We start from the raw sequence: 13,671 nt of genomic DNA, 5'->3' as shown, positions 1-13,671 counted from the left end.
TGGCCTGGACAGTTGGGTGAGGTATACGAATTCCTACAATTTTGCGGTACCGGGGTGGCTGTGAATGTTTGAAGCATCGTAAAATTAAACAAAACAGTGTCATGTTACCGTAACCGGGGACGTAGGCAGTGTTTAGATCGTTCAATCGACACTTGAAGATTGAATGAAACGAAAGGAAAAGCGTATGGAGGTAAAATCGATGAGGATTTTTTCAAAGCAACTTAAAAGCGTAAATGATTCAAAAGAAGCGCGAAACAAAGTAAACTTTATTTTGATTTTGCTAAAATTTATTTTATTAAATCTTGCGCATCAAACCAAGAGCGTAAATATTGAATCAAGCAAAGTTATAGCTCATAAAATATTTGCTTTCAACGCTTCATTAGTGAATTTTTAATTTATTCATTTTTGCAAAAGGAAGCACACCAATTAATTTAAATCACACCTCCATATCGACGAAATACATCAACATTGGCTGTGTGACAAAAATTTCACACCACATAAAATTTGCACCGCGCGTTCGACCGAAGAAATGGAAAAACTTTTCACACTCTCGGCCCGTTGTTTCCTCACCGTAAAGCGCGTATCCTTCATCGAGGTGCCGAATTGTTAACGAACCGAGTACCGTGGAGAAGTTGCTTGCGTTTGGAGGCACTGCACACACACAAAAAAAAAGTGTGCTCTTCGTGACACGCAAATCTCGTTGCCCAGTGTTTCAGCGTTAAAGCTGTGCTGGTAGGTTCGTTAAACATTAGCCTCATTAGGGTGTGTCGGTAGCACAAGTGCACTTAAGGTGCGGAACGATAAGCAAACGAGCAAACGTGTGGGGAAAAGACGCTGCCTGATGTACTTTGAAATCTTGCTACGGTATTTTGCCTTGCCCTAATGCTGTAATCTTTTCTGCTCCCATGCATGCACATCCTTTAGAAAGCTGAATGCCATGGGCAGACCATCGTAGTATGTAAAAAAATAAAATAAAAGAAATGCAAATGCTTTACACCGGAAGGTAAAATTACGACGCAACGTTACAAAAGCTCTGCAGTGTATACATTCAGGCGCAAGTTGCAGCAGCACAGGGAAAAAAAGCACACAGAAGAAAGGTTTTTTTTTTCTTTCTCTTGACGCTTGTAGGCATGCGAACATGCGGAAATGATGCTATAATTGCACTCCGGAAGTCCATGTCCCATGAAAGTAGGCCTGGCCGGACGCAGTGAACCATAGGAATGGCCAGCGTGTGGCGTGTGTTTGTGTGTGTGAGTGTCCGTTCCATGCATGAATCGTAAGGCGCAGCAACGTTCCCGCCATCAGGATGCATAATGGTTTCAAAGTCCAGAATATGACTTCAAAAGTGATATTATGCACGCTTCTTCCTCTGAAAAGGTGCTTTATGATATTACAAATGATGTGCGATGAAAACTGGGCAAATGTGTGCACCCGTCGGGATCCCTCGGATACCTACCTTCTTCCGTTCATGCTCATGTAACCATCGTCCTCGGACTGGTGGCCCTGTGAGGGACTGTCCGGTTCCACCGCCGGATGATGATGATGGTGGTGATGATGGTTGTGGTGGTTTGTACGATCCGGTTCCTCTTCGAACTCCGACAGGACCTTATCGAGCAGTTCGAGCGATTTTTCCACATCATCGGTTGCGCTGCAATGGACGAAAGCAAAAGGCAGGAAGTTTATTAGTCTCATTATCGATATTGCCTCTGGTCTGAGAAGTCGCGCAATCTGCTAATGACTGCAGTGAATAAATTGTGTTCATAAATTAAAAAAAAGGTGTTGGCACAGATAAGGGCGCGGTTATTAAACCAATTAAGTGTAGTTAGTAATCAAATTCTTGAAGTGATAGTGTTTAATAACTTTTATTTCACTTCAATCTTTATAGTATTTGATAATAAGAAAAAAATGTTTAAAAAATATTAAAATTACTCTGAAAACCCAAACATAGCATGTATCAATTAGAACAAAAAATGTAATCTTCATTTAATTTGACACTCGGAAGTATTGTAAAAACCGCATCACACACTGATTGATTGCTACTATGGATCGCGTGCCATAAGATTGACCTGCTAGCAGAAAATAATGTTAATTACTTCCTACAGCAAACCCCACTTCATTTTTAACCTCTCCTTGACCATTTTAAGAGCTAGCTGGAGCACGAGCAAGGCCAAAGAAAAATAGTTTCCAGTATGTATGGTTCGTGTTTCTCTATGGTACTTGCTCGAGCTTCACCAACATGGGGGGTGGGAGAAAAGGATGTGAGATTCCATTCTTTTTTTTTTTGTTTCGCCTTGATCGCATCCGCTAATGATGGATCGTTATGCTTTTAACTCGAAAACTCCTGCGGGCGGTACCACTCGTCAGGATGTTGTAATGTAATACAACTATCCCTGCTGTGCTGTGACGGAAATGGGAAGTTTGAAAGCAATGCTGGGTCGGGCGGACCTGGTCCGAAGGCAGGTTGATTAATGAACGTATTGCGGCGGAAGCTTTGCCGTTTAAAAGATAGAACGAACAGCTCTCCAGGATGCGTTGCGAAACTCTGCAGGTGATGTAAGCAATGCGAGATGGGAGTCATTGGTTGACTGTTGTTAAGTGTGCGGCATTTGGTGAACTAAAGTTTTTTGTTTTGCTTTGATGATATGTTGTCTAATAAGACGATAATCGGGCTTTAATATTTGAGCAGTACAGTTTTAATACCATTTTCCAGAAATGATTTATTGAACGATGCGCAGCGCCAATGTTGTTGCACTTCTCTTGTGAGCAGAAAGCAAACAAAACGAACTTCTAAAACATGGAATGCATTTTATGCGAACGCGAATACGTTTGAGGGTAGGCGCGCTCATCCCATTTCATGCGCACGGAAGTTTTGTATTGTTATTTGAGAAATGTAAATTTTTAAACACCTCTCTAAGTGGAGTTTGCTGGATGGCATATTTCCTACCCCTAATGAATGGCCCGCAGGCGTTACGTACGACAGCACACGGGATTGCATAAATTATGATCGAAAAGTAGGACATCATGTGTGCGGTAAAATAGGCTTTTAAGAAAATGCCAATCATGGAGGGTACGGTGTGAGGGAAAGTGGGGCGAGGAGAAAACGATGCCTAAAGAAAGGAAATTATGCCACGAAGAAACCCGGTGGATCCAAGATAAAGTCCTTAAGAACGCATATTTTATTCACAGTGAAGCCCTTCGATTTTGTAAATAAATAAAGCTATTCTGGTAGTAGATGGAGATAAAAGTAAGAGTATGTAAAGTCTTTTTGCATCGATTAATTTGTATTTTGATCTGCAGTAAACGTGCTTCAGTAGCAAGAGTTTGAATATTATTAACAAAAAAAAAATCACAATTCCCAAAACATTTCGTCTTTCCTTCGACGAGAAATAACCTGAAAAAACCCTGACATTTGGGTCAAATTGTCACCATCGTAGTCGCTGTCCCTTGCCCAAGGTAAATTAATTCAAAGTGATGACATAGACATTTTGAGGACAACCTTCGCCCGCTGTACGCCTCACTGTCGATTTGCTTATCACTCGATGAAATCTCATTTTCCTCAATCTTTTGCTGCAAATGTTCTGCAAAGCGTTATTACTGGGCGGAAGAGTGAACATATCCGGGTTCGGGAAATGTCGAAGGTAGCCGCCAGGCTTTCGCAAGCAACGACGTTCCCTGCCGTGGATTTTATGACTGATGGACGGAAGGTTCTGACAGGCCGTCAGAATCATTATCTGACCCAGAATCTGGCAGGTACTTTTCGGAGTTTTCGCCCAAGTGTTTGGGGGCAGGTATAGTGCATCTCAAGCCAAATTGGATGGGAAGTTTTAAAAGGTTGCATCGTTAGTAAGTTGATGAGGAGAGGAAAAGCGTTAGAAGCAGGTAAGGTACGTTTGGTGAATGTTACGTGTTGTAAGAGGAAACACAAGAGCATAATAGTAATTTTATATTTCATCTACTTCAAGAAGAAGATGCATTTAAGCACGAACGATCTACAATAATTTATATCCTTAGCTATCGCCATAGCGAAGAAAAATGGGCTATAATTGGCCTTTTCCAACGAATGCCCCATCATACTGGACCGACATTTGCAGGTAACAGTCATTACGATCGAACGATAATAGCCATAACCGTTTGGAGCGGAACGGCAACATCTTCCAGTTGCTGTAATGTAGCGCCTGGAGATAGATGCTAAACGTATCTCTTTTCTGTCCCGAAACACCGCATTTTTTGTTTTATTCAAGCCAATTTTGCACAACCGCTGACGCATTAAAGGATTCGTGAGAGAAACAATGTTGAAGCATGAAAGGCTCTCTCACCGTACTGAACTTCCTGTTTCTGAGGGGTTTTTTTTTCATGGAGAGACTCGTTACGAAGCGTGTTGTTATAAAAGTGCTGACATGCAAGTTTAATTTCAAACAAAAGACAATTCATGACAGATAAACGACACACAGAAGGGAAAGAATATCTTTCTCATCTGTACACATCTTTTTTCCCCTTTTAGTTAATTTGAAGAGACGTATGAACCACATTACTTGGCAAATCGATCGTGCATCTTGCCTTGGATGCTGTTACCCCTTATTTTGGCACTCCATTAGCTTTACGGGTAAATGGTACTTCGCACAAACAAAATCCACTTATACCAGGATTAGGCACCCAACCCAAGCCATCCCCGGTACGGTGATATGATGTCCGTTTTTGTCCCGGAATGCTCGCACACACACACGTCGAAGTAGATCGATTTTGTGAAGGTTATTTTCGGAATTTGCACAATTGGTTTTTACGCTTTTGAGTGTACCAGCGTGGGACGTAACGTTATCGGAAGGACACTCAGTTTCGAAACATTCGATGAGAAAGTGTATGTGTTCTGCGGGGGGTTGAACGCCTGTAACCATGCGTGTAAAAGTGCCATTGAATGTCGTGTTAAATGTGGTTTGCATGCAAAATGACCATTTCTGGTTTAGAGTGGTGTTCTGCGTGTGCTCAGGGGTGAGCGGGAGAATGATTGCTTCCGTGCAGTGTTTGAATGCCAGGATCAATGTTGCAATATCTCTTTATTTTATGTACGCCTGGGGAATGTGGAAGCAGCTACTCCTTTGTTTGTTGGACTTGAATTTTCGTCTCAAGCAACCGCATCATTTTTGAAACGGAATAAAATTGCTACAAGGAGTTGGAATAAGCGTTTTTGCAAAAGCATTGCTATGCAATGTTCCGCATAATCTTAGAGGATAACAATTGCAGTATCATTGCACCAGAACATGAATGTTATGAATGAGAAATTGTTTAAGAATTCATGGAAGATGGGTAATAAAAGCATGCACTTACGGTATAAACCATTTATTCATTAATAATCCACTTTATTCGAGCCATTCGGGTAGATGTTTTCGATGTGAACCTTTTGCTTGCATGGAAAACCTTCGTTCAGTTTTGGTTCGTTTCTGGTTTCGATAAAACTTAGTGTTTTACTTGAGAAAAGAGTGACTAGAGATAAATTAAGTTCAAGATAAATGAACATTTTAATAACATTTTCAGTAAAAATAACGAAAAAAATGTTCCGATTTTTTAACGGTCAGTTTCCAATGTACAGCAATTGACTACATACATACATAAATGCAGCCATTGTATCACACTTCGTCTCGGTCAGATATGATCAAGCAAATATCTATAAGATTCAGGCCCTTCTAGGGATAGTCTATAGAGTGGAAGCCTGGATCTGGCTGTCCGAACAATTTAAGCAACCAGAACAGAAACTATGGTTCACAATCAAGGAAAAGGATATCATCTCCCATCTTCTTTCTTCAGAACTGACAGTGACTTGTGAGAGCATTAAAAAGTGCTACTAAGAGTGATGTCATCAACTACTCGAAGTATAAGAGCGATATAGTTGAAGTCCTTCACACACTTTTTTGTATGAAAAATAAATAGATCTTTGATGATCTCCGAATTGTAGGAGACTTTCGTTGATGTCAATGTAGGTATTTATGAAAATTCAACGTTTATATTTACATTATTTTTACAACTTTTAATTAACTATACAGTTAATGTTTTTTTCGATTAAATTTAAAATCATCGTTTTATTTACACTTGAGACAGCTAAGACAGTAATGCTTTCTAATTTGAATGCATTTCAATCTACCAAATTGCTAGCGCCATCAGCACTCGTTAGATTGTGTTTGCTTTAGTCTAATGTAACTTCGCGCAATGACGTACGTGTTGAGATTTCGTGATTTATCATGATTGAATTAATTCACCAGTCTGTCGTTTCATTCTTTTCGTCCACCGTCATCATCGATGCATTCGCGTAACGTCCGACGACATCCAGCACTCGGTTCGTTAGCGAGCACAGCACACAAAAGTGTCATTCGTCGTTCCGAGGAAGGACTTGGTTGCCACGGTGCCTTTGCTTGTGCAAACATATATGCGTTAATTGGTCCAATTTAGAAACGATGTAGGCACAAGCTGAAACAGCAGTCGGCCTCGACTGTTGGGCAAAAAGGTTTGACGGTGGAAACGATAAGAAGCTTGCAAAGTTGTTTGCTCTTTAGAGTTCAATGAATCGATACACTCGCTTTGAAGGACTTGAAATGGTTTCGCACGGTTCAACCTTCCCGGAAGTGGCAGCGCCGGTAGCCGATTTATGGCAGTAAGGCGCTTAAAGTTTGTCCCCGTTTGTGCCTTTACAGTTTGGCCATTTTCGTTGGTGAGTGAGAAATTAATGCTTGTCACTTTATTTTATTACCTCACCAAACAGAAATGGACGACGGAATGATGAAACGATAAAGTTGATTACAAGGAAAAGGTTCTAGCACGAGGATGCGTGAAGGCGGAACTCACGATCAAAAGACGCCCGCTGCAAAGTAAGCATGAAAAAGGAAAGGTATACAAAAAAAAAAAAAATCACGAAATCACTGGTGGAAAATGTGTCCATTTTTTCAAGGACGAACTTCCAATGAATGGTAAAAAAGCTCCCTACCTTAGCTGATGATGGTTAGAGCAGGCAGGCAGGAATCTGTGTTCGTTTTTATTAAGCGTCAAACTAAAGCGTAACCTCGAAAGCAGCGACTCCCTGGACAGCAATAGCTACTTTAAGTTGTCCCTTAAGCCCGACACGAATAAGCAAGTAGACATACCGGTAGCAAAAATAGCATCACTCTGGTGTCGATTGGTCGGATGCGAACGAACAGACCAACTTTCCCGCAAGCTTTTCTTCTCCGTTTTCTTCCTGCCACGCCTTTTTCTTTCGGCGCTTTCGCCCCAATCGCCCCCAGCAATGATGGTTGTCGAAATTCAATTTAAATTTTGTTTGCTCAGACGAATAGACGTCGGCGCTAGTACATGTGCCGCACCGTTTCACCGTTCAATGGCACCGGAAAGTTCTGTATCAGTTGGTGGGAAAAGTTGGAGCTTTTCCACACCCGCGAGATGGTGCAAGGTTTTTATAGCGCCATGCTAAAAGTAAGTCGTTTGTGGTGAACCCGTGGATAGACTGGACCCGACCCGTGCTGGAAGCGATCACAAATTAAAACCGTGTATCAAATGCCGCTGTGTACCAGACCGGGGGCGGTTCGTCAAATATTGTTTCCCGCTTTAGAATCCTTTTCCTGGCTCCCTGGTGTTAGATGTTGGGTGGAAAAGGCTCGAAATGGGCAACAACTGTACCGAGCGTCGGCAAAGTTAAAATACTTTCCTTCAAATTTCCCAACTATTGGTCGACATTTTGCCCACGTGTACCGGAAACGGTTGGTAGTCAAATCGTGCCAGCATGGTCGTTGTTTGTTGCACATTTGACAGTACGCGAGAAGGGGGGGGGGGGGGGGGGGGGGCGTGATGTTTTGCAACGTTTGTAATGCTACTTTTGATATACTACCGTCCGGCAGCACAGACCACCGGAAGGACCGGTCGGGAAAGTTAGCGTTAGGAGGCAAAACCGGAGGAAAAAGTTGCGTTGTTTGCGACCAAAAGGTTCAACTAGCCATCGTAGCCAACCATCCTACCAGACGGTGTGTGGCATCAACGAATCGTCGTAGACTCGTCGATGTGAATGATGAACTTCAGGACGATAGACAGAATTGTTGTAGAAGGGATCAGAATCAAAACTTCAAAATTGCCAACGCTATGTATGGACTGCGATTGAGTCTGGAGTAGCTCGTCGGATTGTTGGATTGTGCAGTGGGTGCGCCTGGTGGATGGATTTGAGATCGACGTAATTGGCATAATACCGAAGAGTTTCACATTTTTCCCTCATGTGAAATGCAACAGTAGCGTACCTTTGGTTTTTTCATCGTTCATATCGATCATTACGGAAAACAAACACAACGTACGGTACAACAACTAGCGTCCTGAGCTGATTGAAAGGCTCGAACGGTGCTTTCAAAGACAGCTAAATTGAAATGTATTGCCATCAGTACAGATTGAAAACATCGACAAAAACAATATTGTTTAGTTTGAGTTGTGTGCGCATTGTTATGTAGCGCAACCTGAATTTGTTTGATTAGTTGTTAGTATTTTATTATTTTGTTTGATTTTTTTCAATTCATAAATTTATTTATTTATTTATTTACAATTAATTATGACAGTCCAGTGCCGTATTGTCAACACTGCTTGTGTTGAATAGATTTTATGAACTTATTGATAAAACATTTCCTCCTTATTCTTTGCCTTATTCCGGGCATACTCAGTTGCAGTTCATAAATTTCTTTGTTATAAAATTTTAATTTAATAATTAATTTGTTTATACCTTCATTGCTAAACATGCAGCTAGAACATGCCCGCCATCAAATGGTTTCCAAGAGTTATTGATACTACACAGCTGTATATTGAGCCCTTACAAAGGATGAACGGTCCGAATGAAATTCGATTTCCTATTTTGCTTTGTCAGATCGGTGCCGCCAGAATTTATTTCTAATTAACTATAATGGTCCGTTTCCTTGTTTATATTTATTGTTACGAGACTTTGTATAAGACTTTGTTCTTCTAGTGTTTAACTGGGAAGAAAAATCGACTTTAGTCATTTTTAGTTGATAAGTAAACAGAGTTCTGTACATTTTCCTATAACATATCATTTTACTTAAACTAGTGTGTGAAAAAAAATTTGCAATTTGTAGTAAAAGTTTTTTTAATTAAATACTTCATGATTAGCAACAATCAATCCATTCCATTACTGAGCTTTCACGTCCCATCCATCTCTAGAAAGCTTTTGATGGCTTCACCTTTACACAGTGAGTCTGAAATAGCATAATACAATCCTAAGGACACGACACTAATGTCAATCTATTGTTGGGAATAAGCTCAGTACGCTTAATCTGTTTATTTTTCCTTAGAAGCCATAGCTTTAGCACGGGGTAAAATAGCTGCCTGTTGGAGGATAAACGTGATTGCTTCGTGAAGGAAGGAAACAGTAACTTTACAGCTATTTTTAGATAAAACTCCGTTTTGCAAAGGGCGTTGAAGGTGTTTGGTGTATCTTCTTCACAACACCCTTTATCTCCGGACGACCTTCGATTGTCACCATGGGGAACAGAGATAGCGCACCATGTGTGTGTGTGCTGCTTAAAGCTTCGTTGAGATCGATAAATCAGTGAATTACTTAAGGAGAGTCGGGCAAAGCGATGTAGAATACACACATGTCTGTAGCGTGAAATTGATTGATACAGAAACGAAACGGTTTTTATTTGAAGAAGCTTGTAATTCGACATTTCACACATTTTCCTTTCTTTGCTGTTTCATTAATCTGCTGCAGAAAAGTGGATGTGGGCTTTCAATTTCGATTTCAACGACTCTATCTCTATCGGAGCATAATAAGTCTGACCAACTGTGGCCCCAATCGGATTCGGACCCGAAACGATACAGTCCAGCTGAAACTGTGTTTGAAAGACGATAGAAAGACCTTTCCCAAAAATCAATAACCAATCACACCGAACAGATAAGAAAGAGGCAAAATCCGCTTTCTTCCAACTGCAGTAGACGAACGTGTAGAGCAGAAAAGTAGAGGGATGTTCTTCCGATCGAACAGTGTTATTGTGGCTATGCGCTTAATGTGTATCACAACAAACCAACAAGCAACAATGAGAAAGTGGCCGGACGGTAGCAAATCGAATTAAAATTCCGGTGTCGGAAAAAACCGCCACCGCCAGACCATCTCAGTGTGTCGTAAATCGTGTTCGGTGCGGACGGTCGCGGGAAATGGAATCCCGTACAGAGAAAAAACAAACGCCTTACGCCACACAACAACAACAGGAGGAAACGAAACGTACAATCAAGAGGTGGGCCAAAGCATAACGCATGTGGTCACAGATTTTCCAACATTTTCGCTTCCGTTTTTTCCTAACGCGCGTGACCGAACGACACCAGGACCTCAAGCAGCCCTCAAGCAGCAATCGGGAATCGGGTCTCCGACTTTTTTCGTTGCGGTTTCGAGGGTGTGGAGTCGGATTTTACGAGGCCATAAATTTATTGGCGGAATTACATACGGCAGTACTTTCGCTTTTAACGACTTCCGGATATTCGGGTCGGCCGGTGCCGGTAAGCAGATCGTCTCAAACCAAACTTTTCCCCCGGATGAAGAGCACGGTGATGCTGCAACACGCAGCCGACCACCTACCGACGGGAGGACAATCGATATTTTGGCAATGACCCGAAGAATGAAATAAATGCGAAGAAAAGCGCGTTCACCAGTGGGCCGGGGCGGATTTTTGAGGAGTGTGGTTGGTTTCACAAAAAGATTACAGTAAATTGTTGCGAACAGGGTGTGAGCGGGCGCCATTGACAGAGCCTGAGTGTGTGTGTGTGTTGTTTAGTGGTGCCGAGATTAGGAGAGATTCAACTCAATGACGATATTTACCCGTGGGTATAAACACACTGATGAATGGGAGCGAACCTTTCTGTTCACCGGCGACAGGAAAATTCGAAACACGTACACCGAGCGTTTCCTTTTTTTGGTCGTGCAATGCGCTCATGTCCGAGATAAAATTGCGGCTTATTTCGAAGCGAGAAAAATAAAGAAATCCCTTTAGTTGATTCTTGTGAAAAGTGTTGCCAAGTGCTTTATGGTGGTATGGTGGAAATTTGAAAAGAAACATTGCGAGTTGGTTTTCCCGTAAAACGAATGTCGTGTTTATTTTCCATTTCAAGTCGTTAGTTTGTATTCAAATCGTTGTTACTGCAGGCAAATGGAATTTTGATTCTTTGATTATCGAGACGCCAAATTCAAAAAGGATTCTTTAGCAAGGAAATAAATATATCGATTACTTTATTGTATAAATGCAACGAAACCCCTAAATAGCAATCCAAAACAACATGGCTCAAAGAAATCCACATAAATTAGCATTAAAATATCATTGTAGATCCATAAATGATTGTCTAGCTGGTAGCTTTTATCTAAACCAGCGTTTATGATACTCACCCTCCCAAATATTCACTGTCAGGCGGGCGGAAGAAAACTATTTAGGAAGCAGGAAAAACTTAAGGATATGCTTCCCAAAATTCTGATCTAGAGTCTGTGATTTAGCTTGGGATGGATTACGAACATTTATTAGTGGTCAGACGAACGCCTTGTGTGGTCAAGCTGTGTCTGTGTGCCAAGCTACATAACATTGATCTCATCTTTTCTCACAAACTCCCGCAAGTAAGACCGAACCCGAAGAACTCTTAAGTCAATGCTTCGAGGGTTGAAGCTAGTTTGGTAGAAACTTTTCTAATTAATACCGTGGCCCCTTGTCTTATCTGCTTAGTGCTGGTGCTTCAGCAAATTACCTGCTTCAGTCTAAAAATCATCCTATAAAGTCATCAATAACGTTCCTAAGGAAGACAGAGAGCACTGAACTGCAAAAAGGCTGGACACACAGTCCGAGTGTTGAAAAGTTTCGTCTATAATAATTAATTTCCATTTTGTTCCGGGTGTGTTCTGGACCGATCGACCACCAACACGCTTTGAAGCAGTGTATTATCTTTCCTTTTTGTGAGACAAAAGCTTGGGTGTGAAACGGATTTATAATTCGATTCTGAAAACGCCCATCCACAGGAAGAAGTGCTGATGATAATTTGCATTTTATATGCAGAAAAAAAAAAACGAAACGAGTAAGACAAAACACCATCCCCAAGTGTGTTGGTAGGTGGTTGGGAGATTTCGTGGTTTGGAAAGGTTGAATATACCTATGGAAACATTTAGTGGCTTTAAGAGATCTTCCTGGAAGCGCCTTTATCCTTTTTTCCTGATGTGCTTACCATCGTTACACAAGCCAAAATCGTTCGAAGACTTGAAGATTCTTCTGTTCTTCGTATCGGTCCAGGGAGGAAGTCAATGGCACGAAGAGATGATGTCGTGTGGTTTACGGTATAAGCAGCCGTCCGACATGTTTAATGAATGTTTTTGCTGCTACCCAGATTATGGTCGACTTCAAAGCTGCTTCCAAACTCCCCGTATAGGACAATACTACCGAATAGAGTAGTGTGAAGTATAGGCTCTAAAGCACTGGAACTTTCCTGTCCATTCCCTCTTTCGAGGGTGTTTCCCGAAAACTAGCACTGGAAGAACATCATCATCGTTCGGTTTCTTCCGTTCGGCGTGGGTTAGGGAAAGGAATTATGGCCTGCGGTTTATGGAGCCAAAAAAGAGAAGTAGGGAGGTTAGGGACAACAACATTCCCAGCAAGAGAGAAAGCAGCATGTAAATTATCCTGCAGGATGACAAAGTACTGGTGTGCACAGAGAATGAGAGACACGGCGAAGCGTTTCTAGGGATTACTACAAATGGCGAATATGTATTTAAGTTGCCGCCAAGCTTAAGGGTTGCAGTACATTTATCCACCATCATCATTTCATTCACTTTAATGCTAGCTCGCCGTACGGTCGTGAATCTGGACAATTTTATCTCCATTACACCGCGTACGAACATGCTTCCAATTTTCATACACGCACCAGACTGCCCTAAACCATTACTGGTGGCGCTAGGCCTTTCGTAGAACCATTAACATTGACATTCGTGCACGCTGGCATATAAATAAAAACGTTCCCTCGCACTCTCTCTCTCTCTCTCTATCTGTCTGTCTCAGTATCTCATGCTCTTGTCTGAACAAATTGAACGTTAACTGGCGTTTTATTTCGAATGCAAAGTAGTAGTGGCCCCACCATCCAGCAGCATCCCCGCGTCATTTACCGAACATCCTTTTTTTTTATTCGCAAATACTTTCCACGACATCATGCATCATTCTGCAGGCCGGAAATCGAGTTGGATAATTTACGATCCCCGGCCACGCTTCAGGAGGGCAACAACAAATGTTTTAATGGAAAAAATGGAGACCTTTCCTCGGCCACTTCTTTCCGGGGACACCACCGCTCGAGGACATCAAGAAGGCATTTTAACAACAGTATCGATGCTCTTTTGCTCCCACTCTTGCTCCTTTCGCGTGTGTCCTCGTGCTTGGGCATTGTTACTGTTCTGCCGGCACCTCCTTGTTCTACGAGAGCAACCCCTTTTTTACGATACGCGAACACCGCTGTACCCCGTTTTGGTGTGGTTTAATTAAAACATAAATATTCATTCACCAGGATTCACTTGTAGGTAGGGTGATGCGTATGTTTTTTTTTTTTGCCTGTATTTGCTAGCTATTTTCGAGATTTTACTATTATGCAGGGGATAGGGAATGAAATAGAGCGGTAATTGGCAACGAGGAGGAT

General features: G+C 41.7%; 2 protein-coding genes across 4 annotated transcripts in view; one reads left to right on the top strand and one right to left on the bottom strand.

The window, feature by feature from the left end:
* The window catches only part of LOC126565618 (profilin), a 460,520-nt gene that overhangs the window by 95,220 nt on the left and 351,629 nt on the right, over positions 1–13,671 (top strand). The window lies entirely within an intron of this gene.
* The window catches only part of LOC126563865 (serine/arginine repetitive matrix protein 2), a 97,176-nt gene that overhangs the window by 61,625 nt on the left and 21,880 nt on the right, over positions 1–13,671 (bottom strand). The window contains exon 2 of the mRNA XM_050220645.1: positions 1,457–1,648. Within this exon, the coding sequence (XP_050076602.1) occupies positions 1,457–1,648 (192 nt within the window). The remainder of the gene's footprint in view (positions 1–1,456; positions 1,649–13,671) is intronic.

Source organism: Anopheles maculipalpis, chromosome 3RL, assembly GCF_943734695.1.
Source record: "Anopheles maculipalpis chromosome 3RL, idAnoMacuDA_375_x, whole genome shotgun sequence".
NCBI classification, from domain to species: Eukaryota; Metazoa; Arthropoda; class Insecta; order Diptera; family Culicidae; genus Anopheles; species Anopheles maculipalpis.
Note: the sequence above shows the minus strand (reverse complement) of the source record. Positions and strands in the feature narration are given on the sequence as shown.